The sequence below is a fragment of the Bombus huntii genome, chromosome 17, assembly GCF_024542735.1.
Source record: "Bombus huntii isolate Logan2020A chromosome 17, iyBomHunt1.1, whole genome shotgun sequence".
Taxonomy (NCBI): Eukaryota; Metazoa; Arthropoda; class Insecta; order Hymenoptera; family Apidae; genus Bombus; species Bombus huntii.
The window spans coordinates 4,510,133-4,531,875 of record NC_066254.1 but is presented as its reverse complement, the minus strand read 5'-3'; the positions used below and the strand labels follow the sequence as shown (position 1 = coordinate 4,531,875).

At 38.3% G+C, this 21,743-nt stretch overlaps 3 protein-coding genes across 16 annotated transcripts in view; all 3 read right to left on the bottom strand.

Moving 5' to 3' along the window:
* Positions 1–195: 195 nt before the first annotated feature.
* On the bottom strand, positions 196–4,732 carry LOC126875234 (elongation factor 1-alpha). 2 transcript variants are annotated; one of them, XM_050638054.1, is made up of 5 exons: positions 4,576–4,732; positions 3,013–3,189; positions 2,208–2,816; positions 1,735–2,010; positions 196–1,471 (listed from the first exon to the last, which is right to left on the bottom strand). In XM_050638054.1, the coding sequence occupies exons 2-5, from the start codon at positions 3,154–3,156 to the stop codon at positions 1,115–1,117; spliced, it is 1,386 nt and encodes a 461-aa protein (XP_050494011.1). In that variant the 5' UTR covers positions 3,157–3,189; positions 4,576–4,732; the 3' UTR covers positions 196–1,114. The 2 variants fall into 2 exon arrangements, with proteins under 2 accessions (XP_050494011.1, XP_050494012.1); XM_050638055.1 differs by lacking the exon at positions 4,576–4,732 and adding an exon at positions 3,888–4,027.
* Positions 4,733–6,197: 1,465 nt separating this feature from the next.
* Positions 6,198–17,320, bottom strand: LOC126875145 (uncharacterized). The gene is made up of 2 exons (XM_050637868.1): positions 17,262–17,320; positions 6,198–17,205 (listed from the first exon to the last, which is right to left on the bottom strand). The coding sequence occupies exons 1-2, from the start codon at positions 17,318–17,320 to the stop codon at positions 16,251–16,253; spliced, it is 1,014 nt and encodes a 337-aa protein (XP_050493825.1). The 3' UTR covers positions 6,198–16,250.
* The window catches only part of LOC126875225 (cyclic nucleotide-gated cation channel alpha-3-like), a 217,648-nt gene continuing 212,961 nt past the window's right edge, over positions 17,057–21,743 (bottom strand). For 12 of the 13 annotated variants that reach the window (XM_050638022.1, XM_050638024.1, XM_050638023.1 and 9 more), the window contains 3 exons: positions 18,893–19,222; positions 17,379–17,724; positions 17,057–17,205 (listed from right to left, as the gene is read on the bottom strand). In XM_050638022.1, the coding sequence (XP_050493979.1) occupies positions 17,459–17,724; positions 18,893–19,222 (596 nt within the window). In that variant the 3' untranslated portion in view covers positions 17,057–17,205; positions 17,379–17,458. The remainder of the gene's footprint in view (positions 17,206–17,378; positions 17,725–18,892; positions 19,223–21,743) is intronic. The other variant, XM_050638030.1, reaches the window with a different exon arrangement.

Below are 21,743 nucleotides of genomic sequence, written 5' to 3'. Positions count from 1 at the left end.
AAGTAAACTTCAATCGACCTTATGATCCATTAATAAATAAGAATTAAGCTTTTGGTCTATTGAAATTGTTTTCAAATGCTTGATCAATATAATTCTTATATGCATATGTGATATTTTATAACTAATATTGTCAAAGACATAAAATATTTCCATAATACAAGGGTAATGGTGTATTGAAATACTATATACATGAAATAGTTTCCGTATCTCCTTTATTTTTATTATTGTTATTTATAGGTATGTACACAAAACCGTTGTTAAACCAATTTCAATCAGAAAATCATGGCTAAAAGTGCTGCACCATTGTGTAGAGCAATCATATTTCCGCACATACTTCTTTTTAATATAGAGGACGTGTAAAAAGATAAGGTAAATCTTTGTAAAGACGTATATCATAGAAAAGTGTTTTGTGTATATATATTTTTATAGTTCAATTCCTTACCTATAGCCAGGCAATTTGAAAGTAATAGAAAAACAGATTTCATCACCCATTCAAATTCGTAATAAAATTATCATTTTCCTTTCAGTTACTGTTCGATTATTTTGTATCGATGCACCGCGACTCAGTTAAAAGCTTTAAAAATTTCTAAGTTTCTTCAATGGAATTTTACAAAGAAATTCGGAAACAAATCGTAATCGTAAAACCAGCTGGTAATTTCAATCCAAATTTGATTGGAAAATGTGACCTATTTGCTATCACTTCCCAGTTACCTGACTAGGTAATAAGTAACTTTTTATAGTTTACTTTCTTTTCTCACGGAACTCACAGGCGAGAAAAACATCCGCTTGCAAACCATTGTTGGCTTACCTTTCCTACGAAATTCTTTGCGATGAGAAAAGTGACGAAGTAACCATTTTGATAAATGGAATACACGAATATCAAAAAAATGTGGCGAGTATGCAATTACATGCACAAAAAATGCTAGTCGTCGCGATTCTTTATCGATTCTATTATCTCTAATTATCGGTCGCGATTTCGTAGAAAATATTGCAGTCTCCAATGGCGACAACGTAACGACGTTATTCTTATGCGAGGAACGTGAAGAAAGGAAGCAAACTATATCAGCTACTATACGCCCAAGCCCATCTGGCGATACACATGTACGGAAACTAGTTATTTCTTTTTCTGGGCCTTCTCGGCAGCCTTGGTGACCTTGCCAGTAGCGTCTTTGAAAGTGACAGCTTTGATAACACCGACGGCTACCGTTTGACGCATGTCACGAACAGCAAAACGCCCCAGAGGCGGGAATTCTTGGAAAGCCTCAACGCACATAGGCTTGCTTGGTACGAGCATAACAATGGCAGCATCTCCAGACTTGATAGCTTTAGGATTTTCTTCTGTGGTCTTTCCATTACGACGGTCACACTTTTCTTTGATATCAGCGAATTTACACGCAATATGTGCAGTGTGACAATCCAACACTGGTGTATATCCATTGCTGATTTGACCAGGGTGGTTCAACACAATAACCTAAAACAGACATATGAAACATAATTAATTTTGTTTAGAATTAAGATATAAGTAGGTATAAAATAGGTAAATAGATGTAAGTATTCACATAAAAAGTATTTAACAAATTGCACTCAGTCGCCTTCGGCCGTCAATAAGCCTTAAAAGACTTTCCGGTGGAAACCGCGAATGAAGTAAATAAGTTCTCATCATCGTGCAAATTAATCGATAATAATTTGCCCAAGCTGGTTTCTAGTTTTTAGCGTATTATCAAATATATATACCTGTGCAGTAAAATCAGCAGCTCCTTTAGGTGGATTGTTCTTCGAGTCACCAGCAACATAGCCACGACGCAATTCCTTGACGGACACGTTCTTTACGTTAAAACCGACATTATCACCAGGAACAGCCTCTTGCAAAGCTTCGTGATGCATTTCAACGGACTTAACTTCAGTGGTCAAACCAGCAGGAGCGAATGTGACAACCATACCTGGTTTCAACACACCAGTTTCAACACGACCAACTGGTACTGTTCCGATACCACCAATTTTGTATACATCCTACAATCATATTTAATAACATTACCATATGCCGCCTTTCAAGACAGGAATAATTTTTGAAAGATTAGATTTAGTCAGACGTCTCTAACCGTCATCAAATTAGAAAATTCTCCGGTGGAAACCGCGAATGAGCGAATAATGTTATCATCATGTAAAACGAATAAAAATTCAGCTATGAAATTCAATTGGAGACTTGCCTGAAGGGGAAGACGAAGAGCCTTGTCTGTAGGCCTAGTAGGTGGAAGAATGGCATCAAGAGCTTCAATGAGGCATTTTCCTTCAACTTTGCCTTCCTTGCGTTCGACAGTCCATCCCTTGAACCAAGGCATTTTTGCAGAAACCTCCAACATATTATCTCCGTGCCAGCCAGAAATTGGCACAAATGCTACCGCAACAGGATTGTATCCAATCTTCTTAATGTAAGATGATACTTCTTTCTTAATTTCCTCGAATCGAGTTTCAGAGTATGGTGGCTCAGTGGAGTCCATCTTATTAACACCAACAATCAGTTGTTTCACACCAAGAGTAAAAGCAAGCAGGGCATGCTCACGGGTTTGTCCATTCTTTGAAATACCAGCTTCAAATTCACCAGTACCAGCAGCAACGATCAATACGGCACAGTCAGCTTGAGAAGTACCGGTAATCATGTTCTTGATGAAATCTCTATGTCCAGGAGCATCAATAATAGTAACATAGTACTTGGAAGTTTCGAATTTCCACAGAGCAATATCAATAGTGATACCACGTTCACGTTCAGCCTTCAGTTTATCCAATACCCAGGCATATTTAAAGGAACCTTTGCCCATCTAAAATTTCATAATGCTTTACGTTTAAAAAGTGTAACAAGTAACCAGCTGTTTTGTTTAGAAAGCAATATCTAATTATCACTGTACTAAGGAAACAAATTACCAGTGACAAGGCCTTGCTAAATTTTTAAAAGTAATTGTAACTAATATAATCTTTGTTTCCTTCTGAATATCGCTATATGCATTAATTACTTACTTCCTGGGCTTCCTTCTCGAATTTTTCAATGGTACGTTTGTCAATACCACCGCATTTGTAGATCAAATGACCAGTGGTGGTTGACTTTCCAGAATCGACATGTCCAATGACGACAATGTTAATATGAATCTTCTCTTTACCCATTATGGAGTTTTTGTAGAACCTTACTGGTTAACTCTGAAACAAAATAACATATCAGAAAATCATTAAAACAATTAAATATCAAAATTAATTTTATTGTCTGTAAACGAAAAATCATCCTAAATTAAAGATCACATCTATACAATGCGTGCGAACAAATTTCAAATTTATTTTACGATTAAAAATTTTCTCGATTGTTTAAAATTTCATTTAAAAATATTAATTTTTGTTAACAATATACAGTTTGGCGATTTTTGTTTTTTTTTTCTCTATCGAGAAAGCAGCAGGTGTCCGTATTAACGTCCACGTGGCGGTATCTGAATATTCGAGAACGGAACTGGCAGCCATTTTGTACGTGATGAGAAGAGCTGCAACGTTGCCAGAATTGCTTGACGCTTGGCGTTGCACAATGCTACGTTACTTATTACTTTCAATAATTCCCAATGAGAAAAGCTGTACTATGTTATATATATTTAAACTTTACTAATTATTTGAAAATTTCCGTTAAAAGTAATATATATTTTAATTACACGTGAACAACTGCTTTACAGTATCAATAAGGTAACTTCAAAAGCATTTAATCGTGTCGAAAACGAAATTAATATTAATTAATCATATACAAAAGGTTAGAAATATTTACAATTTGGAAAATTATGTATAAAAAAACGCGTTACAAAATTGTATATTATGCAATTACTGTACGATAAATTGATACAGATATACTGTTCAATTACCAAGTTTCGCACAATATAATTTCCACTTATTATCACTTTGACACAGCTATGAACTTCGCAACAGTAAAGAAAATTGACTGATTTAACGATCCACCACACTGGAAATCAGCAAGCAAACTCCATTGTTGGCGAAGAGTCGTCCCACAATGTCGTCATTGCACACGATTTCCAGTATACGCATCACGTATCTGGATACCGTACTTAGAGAAATGTTGAAGCCACAATTACAGCTCCTTTTCGATCATACATGTAAAATTACTTTCGTTGGTGCTTTTAGAAATTCCTGAACTAGAAAAGATTTTACATCACGAACGGAATTCCAGCAATGCTCGAACTCGTGACCGTAACTCCAGTCCTGACAAGCGACCGCCATACTGCATCCGGTTATTGGAGTTTTTCTAATTTTTTAATTTAAAAATCACATTCAACTAGTTATTCGTTTATTCGCGTGAATTGTTTCGTACGATCAAACAATCAATCGCGAGATTCGACGCGTTTTCCCCGAAAGATATGACGAACGATTTCAACGAAAATCAGCATGTGGTCCGTATTTGAACAGCCGGCAAATATAACGATCAACCACGCGCCCATTTTTTAATATTGTAATTCACCGAGAAAAATAACATTTCAGAGAAACTGTTATCACAACACATTTCGCCCGTATTTCGTGCGTCGTTTTATTCCGTACCTGACGTCCGATGCTACCTTTCCGGTAAGAAAATCGACGGATTATGTTCTTGTGCGTAAACCTCGTACAACCTCTCACCTCCAGATGCTACGACAGAAAGAGATCGTCCAAGTGAAGTGACATGCGCATACGGCTTTCCTACTATAGCCTCGAAGCCAGCGCCCTCACCATATTGATCATTTGCAAAACGATATACCATTATTTTCCGTATTATTTATCTTTTTTGTCGTACAGCTAATGATTTTCTGAATTATTGAAAATATTGGTTAACACGGTTTTCATAAGCTTGTAAAAAATTATCGGTTTTAATAACCAGTGAAATTGGAGTTTTTAAGAGGACGAAGCGCTGGGTTTGAGATTACGGTTACGCAGCAACAACAGGCGTGCCGAGACTCATATATATGTATGTATAGATAGTCCTGGGATGCGTGCATATGTGTGAGTAGAGAATTGAGAAAAAGATAGGGATATTCAAGCAAGAGAATGTTAGCACGCTACATTCGGGGATGCATTAATGTATTCGTAACAGTAAAATTAATATCACAACCCCGAATCTGCTAAATTTTACAATATCAAACAATAATACGAAGCAATATTTGAGTTTCTTCGACCTTCTTCTTTTACCACGGTGTTCTATAAGCGATGACTAGACGAGTTCAATGCAATTTCATTTCAAAAGCAATATAGATATATTACAATCTACCAATTTAACCAATAATAAAGAATTCAATATTTTATATTTAATACATATGTATATGTCGGGTTATCGTTAGAGTTAGGGGCGTATAATGAATCTTCCCGTGAATTGGCCATCGTTGTTACGCGCTATAGATGATATCTTACTGATACAAATGAAATTACTACAGAGTTTAACAAGTAATAGCGGTGATGAGATAATCGAGATGTTGATGACGATGAATTTAGGTTCGATAACGAATCCACGGTCAACGGGACGAGCAATGCGATTTCTGCCACAGTTTAAGTCGAACTCAACTTACCGATTCAAGATTCGGATGTATCTCAACGTACAGCACAACTTGTCTCCAGCACAACTAGAACTTATTAGACTGAAGCTCAGTCCTAGTGGAACTGCCCTTATATACTCCTCTCCGTACCTCTCTGCACCCTTCGGGCTAATCTTTGTTTTTAAAGAGAGCTATTTAATTACTCCGTACCTTTGTCAGATACACGTCCCTTCCGTGACCGTGGCTACCTTCAGCGACCCGTTATGTCACTTCGAGCCTAAGCTCACTGTCATAAATCTCGGGCACCCATGCTTGCATTAAATCATAAACAACTATTTCTTGGTCTTGTTATTTAAGCACGAATTACTGAAAATTCTCAATGCGAGAATTGATTATAAATTTTAATAAATAAAAAAAAAAAGCTATGATAAAAAGTCTGGACTAAAGTATCAAGGACCTTCCCCAACATTCCAAAAGAAAGATCCCGATGTCTTTTCGTCTCCGACATACATATATATATATATAAATCATACTTCAAAGATACTTTTTTATGATATAATTATCGATACAATCGGTATTCGATGATATAAGCATATTAATGTGCACGCGCATTTTTATTAACTTTTTTTTATATATATAAATTTCTAAGTAACAGTGTTTTTATTATTTTTTTTTTTTTACTGTGACAAGTTAAAAATTTATCTAAATAGAATAACAAAGATTAAACGGTGATATCACAAGAAAATGTTGGAAAATAAATTGCATAATATATCGAGAGATAATATATAAAGATAAGTAAAATATAAGTACAGTTCCAAAGCACTGTAAACTGCAATGCCTTTCGATATGTATCTTAGTGTCTTAGCATATGGCGAGAATACTTTGGAGCAGGTCAAATTTTTACAATGGCAAGGGTCTGTAATCCGTAGTTCGAGAATGCCCGTTTTATGGCTTTACCTGCAAAAACGCCTTTCTTGGTAATAAGACTTTCTATTTCTTCTTAGCAAAAATTTTCTAAAATATTCGATATGAAATTAACGTTTGTTAAATAATGAAATTATTTATTTTTTGGTATGGAAGGCGATACCTATTTTTTGTGATTCTATACTTTTCTCCTTAATCTTTGAATCTTTCAATATCGATGATTCAAGAATTATTCGCCGTGAAAAGCATGAAAATGAATCTCGGATAAACGTTCAAGGCCACTGATGGTACCTTGTTACAGCCCTGGATTGCTGTTACAATACCTTTCCGGTGGCGACAATAGAACATAGCTTTCTTAAACTTTTTCATTTATCACACTATATTTTTCTATTTATTATAATATTTTTCCCTTGTGCTATAATATTTCAAATCTACGAGTATTACAAACACATACATATAATAATAATTACGTTCATATATTGCTTTGTAAAATCTTTGGAAATTGCGACTTAATAGTCGTCTGAAAATATTCATACGCATTTTAATGTTAATTATTAATCACAAAATATTTATTACTTTTATCGTGAAATATGATTCGAGATTATACGACATAATTAATATTGAATATACATTAATTGCGTAATATAGTTAATGAATACATAAGGTATACGATTTTTATATTTTTTATATAAGGTATACTTGTTAATCCATTGTTTTTTTTTTATTTCTAAATTATTAATATATTTAATAACAATACGCGTTACATATCCAATTGGGGGTTTGCCGTGCTTAGTTTCGAGCATGAAAAGTATCCTATGACACCGATATGGAGAAAAGAATTATTGTTTGTTACGGCATGTTATGTAATCAGGTTCTCTGCAAACCGGTGAATGAATCATTGAAAATAACGGACGACTCATTATGCATCATTTGCTTTGTACGCGAGTACTGAACTTCATACTACGCTAATACTGTTCATGAATCATACTAGAAGTTTGCAAAGGCAGAGTCAGGGGACAGTAAAATTCAATTTTTGAGGTATTTGAAAAGATAAAATCTTGGAAAAGCTTTTCGTCCTTAGTTACCTCCAGCTTTTTACTACACTTACGTTCTTCGTTTTAGACAGCTAAAAATCAATTTCAATTATATGCGTAATCGTGTTAACGTTATAAGATTACAGAGCGAATATAAAACAACTAACAAAGATACGTTAAGATATGTTTCGGAACGAGAACGAAGTTCAAACGTGAGTAGTGTAGCCATGTTCAAACGAAACGAAATCGCTTTTCAAAGTTCGTATCGATCAATTTTTGACAAAGAAAAGCATCAGTTTTTATTGACTCTTGGTATTCGATGTTGCTATGCGCAACGAAAGAGGGGAGATCCCTGTTTCCTGGATCCATTATTCTGCGGAAAGAGATTCGATCGTTCTCATGGTCAGCGTTGCTCCGGAAGAATGTGTACTTACGAATTAAAATTCATTCATTTTGAATCGAATGTTTCGCTCGAAACGTTACAACTAGAAATTCTATCGAGCAATAAGTACAAATAAAAGACGATGAATAATTATTTCTTCCGACGCGTGTCCTTTCAGCCGAATACGATATAAACGATTGTGATATTATCAAAATGTAACTGTTGATCTGGCAATAAATTTGGTTTGCGAGTTTCATGACTCGAATGAAAGTTGAATGGTTTCGAGAGATGCATATTCTTCTGATGTTGCACCACAAATAAGCCGATACAAACCTTATATATATTACAGATGCACGCAGATATGCAGGAAGACTGACTGAAACATAGAAAATACTCGATCGATCTCGCCACAGACGCGCCGTAATAAAACAGAAAGAAAAGTAAGAAAGAAAGGGACTATAATCGTACCGTTAGTCCAGAAACCTATGGCTATTAGAGCCGGCAAACAAATTAAATAATGTACCGATATAACGTCCAGATAGCAAATCGTACTGTGAATCATACTGCATATGTATATACTGATAGGGAAGAAAAAAGGGACGTTGGTCGTCGCAACTGTGCGTAGAAGAAAGGAAAAAGAAAAGTGAGAATCTTTTGCCATATATAGGCAGAGAGGTGTTTGTTGAAGGATACATCTTGCCAACTTCAATCGTCTATTTATATTTCTGAATTCCTACTGACATCCGATCGTACAGACACTCGCACGTGGGAGCGGCGTAGCTAAGTTTCGAAAATTTAAAAATAACTTCTATCGTCGAGGAGGAAACGGATATACGTGTAGAAATGGACAAAAATTCACGCGTAATCGCGCGGGTAGACATAATTCATGTTCCAGTACATAGTCGATGATACACGCAATGTATACTCGTTACGAGTCTAATTGATAATTGTATGGTTACAGTCGTGTTCTCGCCGTGATATCTTTTTCTCCTCTCTCGTTTTTCTCTCTCTCTCTCTCTCTCTCTCTCCTCTCTCTTTTTTCTTCTTTTTAAATTTTATTTGTGATTTCCGTTAGCTCGATTGTTGTCTCCCTTCTGACAGTCACGATCGTTTAACGTATGTCGCGCTCTAACCTTAATGCAGACGTTTTGGTCAATTCTTTGTAATCGGAAGTAGACTCTCTCGCATAACGTATCTTCCACGCGTTTACATTCTCTCTTATTTCTTGTTCCCGCTCTTTCTTACCTCGTCCCTCGTGTACACACGTATACATATAGATACCGCTTCATTCACGCATTACTATCTCGCAGGCTTGTTATCTTTTATTGGGGCAATCGTAAAGTTGCGCAGGATGACATCGTTCAGGCGTTAGATCGGAGAAATGTTACGATAAAAAAAAAAAAAAAAAAAAAAAAAAAAAAAAAAAAAAAAAAAAAAGAAAGAAAAAGGGGAAAACGGTTCCAACGAAGTTCGAACGAGTATCTCGTACACTAACGCTGCTTTTCTCTTTTCCGGCTATTGAAACAACGATTACTATTTTTCTTGGCACGCACACGATCCGCTATACGCTTTCCTCGCTTCGAGAAACGATCGGTTTCTCCACTAATTTCCCTTTTGTACATTGGTGAACTTTTTGTTGAAAGAAACGACACTCCGATCGCACGACACCTTTTGTATAACCCTGCACGCAGCTTCTATACGTGTTCATACTATTATCATATATATTCATCATCATATATCTATATTTATTTGTAATTATACTCCTATTTACAAAAAATTGTTCGTTAAATGTTAATATTCAATATCGCAACTGTTATTACATTATAACTTTATTCCTGAGTGACCATTCATTAAGAGACTCGCCTCTTGTTTCTTCTTCTTTTTTTTCTCTCCCCCCCTCCCCCTCTTTTATTTTTATCGGATAGCTTATTTTAACGCTAAAGCGCCGCGATAAGAAACCGAGGTAGTAAGATGACGAATACGGAAACACGTTTAATTTTCAATGGTTAATCGATACTTAAGTCGAGCCGATTACGGATAAACTATTGAGAATTTCATTCGAAAGCCGAAGTCGATTAGACTCGAACGTTTCGGTGCTTTCGGACATATTCGGCTCAAGAAACCGATAGATATCTTTAATCGTATGACAAAAGTAATCGTATATCGAAGAAAATGACAATCGTTTAAAATCGTTGTTTATATAATATATTAAAAAATCACTGGTTTGCGAGCCAACGAAGTTACGCTGCTCGTTTTAAAACGATCTTTCAACTGAGTTTAACCCTGCTGTTCTCCTCGGCTCTACGTCTTCGTTCATTGGAATATTTCATTGGTAAAAAGCGCGGGATACACAAAGGTAGTAACACTATATAGAGTACCGAAATCAAACATCGAAAAACTATTTATATTTCAATAGTATCCATCGAAATGTAACATTCATTTCGGATCACATAGTCCCGGAAAGAATAGCAGGGTGTTGATAGCGTTACATGTAACGTTTGCCGAATTTGTATCATCTACTTTTCAGAGATTCAATGGTTGTCGAAACCCATGCGAATTATGAGCCGAATACGTGTAACACAACGAATAATCGAAATACCTCTAATTTACCAACATGTATAATAATTTTCACTTAATTCCGAACAATATTCTTTACGTTATTCGAACTATTTACACATAATTAATCGCTTGATATGAACTGGCCTAATATATTACTTTACGCAAACTCCGAATTAATAAATTAAGAATTTTCTGAATCATTTTGTGGAAAACGGACGTATCACGATACGGTACGTATATCGTTGAAAGAAAACATCGAGAAACTTTAGGAATTTCAAAAATATCTACGCATCACGCGAGTAAAACTGCGGCGAGAGAAATGTTTCTGATTTAAATGCGAACGAATTTCTTGGATCTATAGAAGCAAGATTGTAGGTTGTAAAGTAGATAAACATTCATTCGATATAAAATAAATGGTTAAATTGTATTTGTAATTGACGATTAATACTCTTATTTATAAAATCTCGTGAATACATGTAACAAATATACTTCCTGTATAATATTGGCACTTATTCGTAAACAATATTCGTAAATACTTATTCGTTATTATCTGCTAAATTGTCGATACTAATCGGTACCAATGAAACAACCGAAGACACACGACGTAAAAACGAAATTAGTAACCAACGACAAGGATTGGCGAACATCGACAGATATATACTTCGAGAGGAGTGCGAGGAAGACGGTCGTGTTATCGTGTTGGCACAAGTTGCAAATCATTGCGCAAGAGGACGATGATCCACAAAATGATCAGAGAAATTCTCGCAAGGATCGCTAGCCGACGAAGTATTTCGAACCATCGATCCCGAACGTACGTGGTTCCATCGAGTGTCCGTGCATTTTGTCCAATATTCGCTCAAACGAAATCATACAACACGCGTAACAATATGAATTAGGCGATTGGGAGGTTTCCATGCATAAGATATCGATCGGATAGTATAACGGGAATCGACCTGCCGATCGGACCACGTCGATCGATTATCAACAAACTTTCACGAATCGTGCCCGCTGCAATGCGAGACGACCACATCCAACGACTCGTGCATTCACGCGCGTCTCAGCTCTTTTGTAACACCGATAAACATCTTCAATAAAATCAATATCATGCAAACAGTCGTGAGGAGATTTATACCGCGAAGATCATCCGAGTTAGTTCTATCGATCGTGTAAATTCGAGTTTCTCAAAATCGAATAAAAACTAAGGCGAGCAGAAGCGAGCTCGATCACGCGAATCGTCGAACTCGCTCCTCGCCCGCGTTCCAAGGTTTCAGAGACACTACATTCTCATCTTTGTTTCCCTTTACCGCGCCATCCTGATATTCTATCGTCGCGAATGAAACTGATATACGTATATGTACACACGCGTTTCTCGACGAACGTCGCTTTTAATTAATTAGACGGGTCTCGGTAAATCGATAAATAACAAAAAGGAGTGTATACAAATACCGAATTAGCAGCTACACTAATAGGGTTATCGTTTTATTTTGTTCGCCCGTGTTATAGGTAAGACACTTTTGTCGAAGATGGAGCTTAAAGTGTTCAACTATAAATCTAGTATCTCTGAAACGATATTGATACATGATAAGATATCGGAAGGCTTATAATATTGGGTAAAGTCGCAAATTGTTCATCAGCAGTTTCAATGCTGTGCTCTGGAATATTTTACACTATGAAATAACACGTGACTCGGAGCAACTGGCTAAATAATTGAAGGGTATCGTTTCCTAACGTATCCGTAGAGACAGCTTAGAAATACATTGTTATACGCAAACGATACAAACGATACAAATAAATCATCGTATTGAGTAAAGTACCAAGTACATATTTGGCAACGAGTAATAAATTACGAACGTACACGTATCACAGCCATTTAAATAGCCTAGAATTTTAGATTTATCAATGGTACGAGTATCGAGCAACAAAAATAAACGGAACGTATTCTTCGTAACCGAAGGTACAATAATTATCCGGAAACGTACTACACCAAGCCATACGTTGCTCAGAGATTATCGTTGTCCACAGCATTCTCTCAAGGCTATAATCAAAAGTACGTCGACATACATATACGTACACAAATCATGCTTATAAATTTAGTACAATAATGTAGATAATAATTGTATAAGTAAGGCTGCTGATTAAACGCACTCCTCTTGTCCTATTCGAATGCGATTCAACGTTCTCTCTTCGTTTTATCGTAGTCGCCAGCGATACCGTTGTATCTTCAACCGCATCCACCGATCAAAATGGATTTTCACGGCGTTGCGCCCCGCCGATAAATCGACACTCGATCGGAAATAAGCGCGATCGCGTGCAAAACTTCTATAAAACGAAGAGAGAGAGAGAGACAGTTTAATCGTCCAGTGTCTCCTGTGTAATGATCTTACGACGATGCATAGGACTAGGGTATTCAATGATTTCAATGTTCTTCCTAGTTTTAGAACATGGCAGTAGAACAATAGTACACCCGATACCTCGTCGCAAAGACGAAGTAACTCGACCTACTCTGACCCTCTAATCCTTTAAACATTATACCATTTAGTAACATTATCGATATATTATTACTTTTTATTTACCAGAAGAGTTTCTTTCCATAATAACGATGTAAAACAAATTACAAAGGAAGAGAGCAGCTCTGATGCTAAGAGAAGCAAATATCTTTCTTGAAACGCGGTTAACCGCTACTTCTTTCGATCGATTCTTAAACTCTTAAAAATTTCTTTGCTTACGCAATTATATAGGAATGGAGAAAATCCGTGTTCGCGATATGTACACAGCACAGGTATTTAATTTTAGTCGCTTGCGGAATTTAAACATCCTGATAATACGATATATAATTTCTTCCACCCTTCGAGTTATTACGCCCTTGCTTCAAGGTAAGATAGGTTTTCGGATACTGGTGTATCTTAACGATTATTCGCTTGGACTTTGCGCTGTATTCTTGATAATGTCTGTCGCTGTGAATACCATGTGTAGATTGATATAAGTCTAATCCCGCGGAATCTTTCGCATGAAATACGTCCCTCGATAGTGTTCGAAGCTAGCTAGATGACTATGCAATATACCCCTTTGCGCGTTTCTTCTCTACCTGGTGGCTGCTTTTCTCCTCTCGTCTTTCAGCGGATTTACGCGTTTCGTTCGTTAAATGGAAATCTCGTCGGTTGAAGCGGTAAACGTGCGCTCTGCTTACAAAGTGGGTAAGTGAACGTTAAAAAAATGTATTTAACTATTAAAGTCTATTCGATGGTTTATAAATACTAAAAAAGTCGCTATCCTTATTACAAATCGTTTCGTATTTCGCAGTTCGAAGGATTTACACCGCCTTCTTCTTAGCTGTCTCTATAATACAAACGGGCGAGTCTGCAGTTTATTATTTCCCCCACAATTAATACGGATATTTAATGAGTGTGGTGTTTTTTTTTTTTGTTGTTTTTGCACCTCTTTATGTTATCTAAATAATTCTCGAGGAAAGATATTTGTCAACTTTGTTCCTCGAACGCTATATCAAGGATCGCGACTAGAATGGATATGAAACTTCGAATAGAAACTCCGTATGCGTTCACGATTGAAAAGTAAAAAATAGAAAAATAACTCTTTCTTGGAGACTCGGAGAAAAACGTTTAAAGCAACATTTGAATAATTTCCGCGATGTTAGTTATCGTCGATACTATTTCGATCTGCGATGAAAAATAGCGAGCCGAATAAATGGGAAAAATGTCGATCGCGAAATCGTATTATATTATGAACATAACATGATGTTATAAACATGGGGGAAACAGGGAAGAAGGGTCGTGATCCCGTTTCGATTTTTCGAATCTGGAGAAATTCGGTCCCGTTGTTGAGGCCCTCGAGGAGAAATGGTTTGTTAGTACGAGGACAAGTAATTCTATCGTCGTTCATCCGAATTGGAACTTTCCAAGCTGATAATACGACTCGTTATGAATGCTTTGCTCCGCTTGAAATATATTCACGTTCGTAATTCCTATGTGTTTTGGTTTCGGCACGTCGAAAGGAAAGATGTGTAAAAAAATAAAATTACACGTACAGTGGTAGTGAGATTCAATTTGATCGTGTAAATTATCTCGCCAACGTTTCAGCGCTAGTTTTCTGATAAACCTTTTCTTTAACCAACGCGTATCATTGAAATGAAATTACTCCGTAGAATTTCCATAAGTGAAACATATACGAGTTATCTACGCTATTCTCGTATTCCGTATATGTAAAAAAAAAAGAAAGAAAAAGAAAAAAGTATGAAATCTAATGACCAGAAATGAAAGCAGAAATCGGAAGCAGTGATGCAGATGGTGGCTTTAGTTGGTCCCGAACATGAGTTACTCAGGTTTGTGTACAAATCTCTATCGGTTGATAAATGAAAGATTCGAAGTACATGTCAAACACAGATCACACATCTCCAATTAATACGTTCCATTTGTTTCGATAACTGCACGTAACAAACGATATATAATAAATCAACTAATTTCTTTATCGTTCATTGTAACTGTATCTTCTATACCAACGATGAAGATTACCTACCTCAAGGGAAATAAAGCGAATTTGGTACAAAACATTTTAAAGGAACGAATTATAAAAGGAAGGACGATAAAGACACAAGTTAAAACGAGCACGATTTCTGCACAAACCCATTGTAAAAGTCGCGCATGGAATCGTGTCGATCGTTGCATTATGGATCTCAGCTTATGGTAACGCTGCGCGTGTCGAACGTAATATAACATCTCTCCCTCTCTCATTCTCTCTTTCTTCTCTCCACTCTCTCGTTCGATCTTCCTTTCTTTCTTCCTCATTCTCTCAAGTAGCATTTTAAACATTATGAGTTATCTATTAACCTATACGGCCCTACGATATACGGATGAATGTTCCTTTGGCAGTTTATTTACATGCGAGTTGAGCCACGGCGCCGAAAATATCATACGGCAACGAATTTCGATGTCGAGCAACCTGTGAAGCACGGAACATTTTGAAAAGTCGCGAGACACGTTAAAATCAATAGATTCTTTTCTCTCGTGTAGCGAACTAGCGCTTTTGAAAATGCTTCGTCTTGGATGGAGAGTGTCGTTGCGGATATTAGCGAGTCGATCCGCCAAATGTTCCTTAAAAATCGTTCATCAGAGCGTTTACAAATAGTATACGAGTATAAAAGGGGCCTTGAAATGTTTCGATCTAACGTTTCCTTCGTTTCTGTTTATCCATCTCGAGAATGTTCATGGTAATCATAATTTTAACATAGCGAATCGTTCCAAGTTTCATTTTATATTTACTTCGTGCTTCGTAATCGAAATAGAAATAATTACAGAGTTATAATCAATAGAGGTGAAACATGATTTTAGCAGGGTAGCGTTAACTACTTTGCTTTGCTAGAAAATTCTACTCGAAACAAACACAGCGGTTTGTTATTGTATCGTGAAAAAATTGTTAAAAGAATAATTATTGGAACCTGTAATACATATATATTCTGATATATATTTTTTCTATTTTGCTTTATATCGCTTTAGCTTAAATGCAGTATAGCGAAATACTATTAGAAAGTGGTTTGTTTTTACAGAGTGTAATAGTATGTTATAATAGTATACTATCGATAGTACTAGCATATAAATAGTATGTTATTATAACAGTATTATAATAAGTGCAGTATCAATGTCATATAGATATCATGAAATCATTTGAAGCTTTAAAACTTGCAAAGTATTACAAGTGTGTCTATGTTTGTCATCTGTCAACTGCTAATTTCAACGAAACAACACTCTCCATTTACCAGCATGATCCATAGCTCAACTGCAGCTACCGTAACCATGTTATTTACAGAAACAGTACGATCATATAATTGAGATATCTTGCGCTGTTAGTTCCATTTAGTTTTGTACCGCCGTTTTCCTCGTCGTTTTCACTGGCAGTGTCTCCCTTTGTCTCGACAATAGTATCCAGTCGGTCCATCGTACCCCTCTGGTGGTGATGACTACTTGATAAGTCACTTTCAGGCGTCTCATCCGAGTCTACGTCGATCATATGATCGTTAACCTGGATTTTGACTACAGCATCTACCGGGTACTTTCCTTCGTCGCTCGATGACGTTGTTCCCCTTTGTGATCCTACCCTGCTCGATAATATTCTGTCATTTTTTTCGCAACGAGGACAATTCTGACCATTCGACGAACCTTCGTCGCTCTGACATCGGAAGCATATTAAATCACCTTCGCTGGAAAAATCGCAATGTTCGCATTGAACCACATGACCGTTTCCATGACAGACTTCGCAGACAGGACTGTCGTCGTCCTGCTTTAGATCTCTGTCTTCGTAGTCCCTTCGGTCATGCTCCTGTTCGTATTTCTTGGGCCAAACTCTTCGATACTCTTGATCGCGATACAACGACCTAGGCGAGGAAGATTGACCGCTATGCTCTTGATCGTGACATACCGACCGAGGAGAAGACATATGAATCGGGCTTTTGTATGTGCGGGAAGTTCCTGGTTCCTGAAGTCGATCGTCGAAACGTTCCTCGACGTATCTACTAGAATAGGAGCCAGGCGTTTGTGGTCTGTACGTGCAGGTACGGGTTTTCTGATCACATTCGCTGCATAACAATAAGTTTGACTTGCTGCCAGGCTGCGAAGCGTAACCATTGCAAGTGCCGTAATATTTCTCGTCTTCGTCGCTTTCGAAGAAATGTTGACTGAGGCTACCAATCGATTTCGTATCGCTGGATCTACCGGAGATTCTAGTTTCTTCCAGTTCTTCTCTGTCATCTGCCGCGTATCTGTAATAAAGTTTACACGCATGAAGAGATTATAAAAATTATACGCTACGTTTTACACGGAATTTGCTTCGACTGGAAACTCAGCAACGGTGTTTCGAGACAAATGCTTCGGCATTCGATCGAATACTCGTCATCTTTAATAAGATAACACCGCGGTAAGGTAACAACTTTACCTGTCGTCTGTAGCGTCAGCCAAATAGTGTCGTATTCGCGCTATCTTTGTTTTGCCGCGCTCTCGCGGCCTTGTTTCTTGTTAAATGATACTTTCTCGATTTCGCTCGTTGTTATCTTCTAAACTGGACGACGAGCTGGCACCGCAAATCTGCATCTCGATTTCAGCCAATCGATTCTCAACTTCCCACTGTTGTTGATTCAGTTTAGCGCTCATTACCGCGTTTTCAGACTCCAAGCAAACCAGACGTTCCCGAAGACGTTTAATTTCAGCCAATAAAGCTTCGTTAGTGCCTAAAAGTGGCGTGGCACCTTCGCTCACCAAATGCGTCATGCTGCTGGTTATGCCTAGAAAAAAAAAAAACGTATATCGTCTTATCGATCAAGTAGATCAATATTAGCATGATTAATTAATTTGTTCGTATCGCGTTAGCCGATCATTTGTTACATGTATCTGATTGATTCGTTGTTGACAAAAGCAAGGCAAGAAACGTCTATTTAAGAAATTTTTCTACTTGCAAATTGTTTCAACATTTTGCGTATAACTCCCTCGGTTAAAACGTACTTGTTCTAGACGAATGACTTCATTTTTCATTGGATTCATTCAGGCAATATTTCCTTATTGAACTGTTTACGGCGACCCGTTTACAACGGACGAGTGCTAACGTCACGAATAAATTGCTAGTAGGTAACGAGTCTCTGTTCGATCTTCGATGAACTTTTAATATCACAACATATTACGTAAGACCGTGAAAACGACTATAAATAATCCGATACTCTAAAGGAGATGGAGAGTTTCATAAATCGTTTTTCGACTAAACAAAATATTTCATGCTATTCGTAAGCAGTTTATTCTGCCGCTAAAAAATCGAACAAATTTCTTTCTATCTGCGTAAATCGAGTTTAGGTTAAGTTTGGATCGTCCATTAAAATCTCGCAATATCACCGGACAAACGACTCTTTACGATTCCTTCTACGAACAGCGGGCAACTGACAGAAAAATCGCTACTGCGGTGCGTGGATCCTAATTAACGACAGGTGCGTCGGAGTGGTTCCTTCCTTCCCAAGTAACAATTTTCCCGGACCTTGAACGTCACAGTCGAATCGTACTCGAACTCTATATACCAAACGCATATATATTCGGACAAGCTTTCGTAGCACGGTCAGCCGGAAAAATAAAAGCTCCTACGGAAAATGATCACGAGTTTCCAACTCATTCGTACTTTCGAACGTTCGTTCCCTTTATCTCGATATTCTTACAAATTCTTTCTTGGCGATGGGTAGCCTTTTAGGTGAACCGACCAGTAAATCAAAGGATACTGTGCATCAGGCATGTGGAAGCTTCGATTCCAACGGAAGAGGAAGAAGATTCCTTGGTGATTTAACGTCCATTAAATCACGAAGGAAAAATGCGTTCAATCCGAAGGTCCGAGAGTTAAGAAAGAGAATCGGGGTCGAAGAATTCAGAAGGAGGGCGTATATTTCCAGTCGGTGGCGTTCAAGATGAAATACTTGCCAGAGTGGGTGGACTGTCTGCCGGCGGATGGCTGTGCGGCCGCGGATTGCGGTGCCCTGGCGGTCTGATCCTCGCTGCTGTGGCCGCTGCTGGTGGCACTCATCGGACTATCCATGCTCCTCGCGACGACGTTGCTCGCGTTGACGTTGCTGGCGGTGCTGGGCAAGCCGCGCGACGTCACCGGACTAGGGCTGGGGGAGAACAACGAGTGGCCAGCCGAGTACGCGTGAGTGGACTTGGTGTCCACCGGTGAAACCCACATCTCCTCCAACGGTATACGACCTCGTGACTCCACGAGGCCTGGCGTGCTTTGGCATCGTCCCATTGCAGCTGAAAGTTCGTATCGTGGGCGTAAAACGTCACATGCCACAAGTATGAAGTTCGGTTGTCGGAGGAACAGTGTTGCTTTTAGTTTTTGGAAAGGCTTGTAGTCTGTTTGAAAATGTGTCTTTTAGATTTTTTTTTTTTCTTTTTCTCAGGAGTTACGTAGACTGACTGTTTTTTTTTTTTTTTTTTTTTTTTTTGTGAGGTAGTCGCAGTTAGAGCGTTCTAAATGAAAGCTGTTTGAGAAGGAGGTGTGCGTGAGGTTGGAGTTTTGCTTAGTTTATGCGCAGCCAGTTTGATACTTTCGCATAAATTTTAAACGAAGTTTTCTAAAGTTTTGTATTCTGCGTGTTCTTATTTCGACAGTGTTTTGCTATGTGCGAGTAACAGTGTTGTTTCTGGTCTCGGTAAGACTTGTAGTTGGTTTCGAAAGGTTTCTTTTTTTCTTAGTATTTTTCAAGGTTTACGTAGATCGATCGTTTTGTAAGACAGTTCGTCGATTAAATGGATTCTACTTGGAAAGGAGATGTGTAAGATCATTGTCGTAACTAGAAGTTTACTTCCAGTTGGCGCATGTTACAGAGTTCCGATATATTTGGTGTACTCAAATAAATGTCCCATTAACATCTGTAAGATTAAGACTCGTCGAAGTACGATCAAGTATGAAATTCGCATAGGCTGAAAGCTTCTAAAACGTCTGCACTAATCAACCGAATTACGTTTTTCCATTTCACGTCGATACAATTTTTCCGAAAATTAACGAGAACTTACAATCGCAACATCATCGCGAACGGTAGTCCCTTCGAATCCAGCTTTCACGAACGCGCTTCGTATCGATCGAGCTTGTACAATGGATTTCGTTATAACGTTAATAATATTCGATTTCACTTTAATTGGCTACATTATTCGCAAAGATAGAATTTCCTCTTACAGAGTAAAGGCCGCTATACAATAATCAACGACGCGGAGCTAAACGAAAGTCGAATATAACGATCCAAGTAATATAAATATAAATCCGAGCGATCCAAGTAATTCCGCCGCTATATCGCTAACTAATCGTAAATCCTTCGATCAGAGATGTACACGAGTTTCCACTAGGCGCGGTCCGTCGCAAGCTCGACAGCTTTCCGCGAGCTGAAACGCAACTTCGTGTTTCCAATACTACAAAGCAAACACGCGAACAACATCCTCGTTACTCTACGTCGAGTTGCCTTGACAAGTGCGATCTCCTTTTTCTCCTATTCTTTTTTTCCTCTCGAAATTCGTCTCAAGCTCGTTCGCTGTGTTCCGCGTTCGAGTCCTTTGTTCGAGAACAGGCCTCGCGGATCTGCTCGCGCTTCGCCAATGCCGCCTAACCGCCTCCCATTTTCACCACGGCGAGCTTCTTTAATTAAGCCACCGCCTTTCTCATTGTGCAGCAGTGCGGCAGTGCAGCGGTGCTGCCTCTGCGGTTGTCGAGTTTTGCGCGAGCGCGCGCGCATGTGTGTGTGCCTGTGTCGGTGTGTATATACGGCGCTTGGCCGTCTCGAGCTACATACGCGTGTACACGTAAGTAACGATGCGATTCGCCGGTTCGAAAGTTCGTAACAACTGGCAACTTTCTTTCAGCGAAAGAACAACGCCAGGGCGAACAGAACGACGAGCCGCGCGTTTGCTCGCTCTTCAACTTCCGAATTAGTTAATCGAGAGGCCACGTTCGTCGGCGACACACCGAGGATCGAGAATTTCTTCGCGACGCCTTTCACGTACCCGCTGGCCGTTTGCTTCGTTCCTTTAAAAGATTCTTTTAAACGTCCTCCGCGAGCTTCCACGGTGTATCGTTAGAGCGAGAAAGTAGTTTTGTTGTACTTTGGCGCTTTTTCTAATTGGTTTCAACGTGGCCGCAACGCACGGAAGAAGGTCGTTAGTGGGCCGCGGATATTTATGCAAATCTGTTTTCTCTTTTTCCTTTTTTTACAGACGAGAGCGAAGAAATGACGCCAAGATTCAGGTAGTTTAGTTGGTCCATCGAGTCCAACGCTGTGCGTCGAGTAATCGATATATTTCTCTACGTCTCTCACAGATGCATGAACATCCGCAGCCCGATCGGTAGCAAAGCCGTGCGTGTAGTAGAGAGCTTCGATTTTGTCGAAATCGTTCGCTAGAAATTTGATAACTCGCAATCGTTGGTGAAATTTCGATGGGAATAACGATTCGCGCGGTTTGTTATAGTTCTCCTCGGAACGTAATACACCGTTCGTATCGCGTGGCAGATTTCTTACTCTTCTCGCGGTGTCCTATTCGTTTCATTCTGGCGTTCTTACACGACACGCTTGATATTTGTCGGTACGTTACATTGTTCACAGATTGGCAATTCTTGCTCGTGCCGTAAGAACGAACGGGTTAGAGTCGCGTGATTTATCCTAATTCTATACGTATACTTTTTCAACGCGTGAAAGAGCTGTTCCTTCTTTGCAAATATCAAAGATAATCTTGTTCAAACAGCTAAAGTTTCAGTTAAACAATACGTAAATACGAGGAAGAGAAA

Excerpts from the sequence above, each read along its gene's own strand:
- LOC126875234 (XM_050638054.1), bottom strand. The coding sequence starts at position 3,156 with ATGGGTAAAGAGAAGATTCATATTAACATTGTCGTCATTGGACATGTC. Across the intron at positions 2,817-3,012 it reads TCGAGAAGGAAGCCCAGGAA|ATGGGCAAAGGTTCCTTTAA; the intron begins GTAAGTAATTAA and ends ATGAAATTTTAG. Across the intron at positions 2,011-2,207 it reads CTCTTCGTCTTCCCCTTCAG|GATGTATACAAAATTGGTGG; the intron begins GCAAGTCTCCAA and ends ATATGATTGTAG.
- LOC126875145 (XM_050637868.1), bottom strand. The coding sequence starts at position 17,320 with ATGCCGAAGCATTTGTCTCGAAACACCGTTGCTGAGTTTCCAGTCGAA. Across the intron at positions 17,206-17,261 it reads CCAGTCGAAGCAAATTCCGT|ATACGCGGCAGATGACAGAG; the intron begins GTAAAACGTAGC and ends ACTTTATTACAG.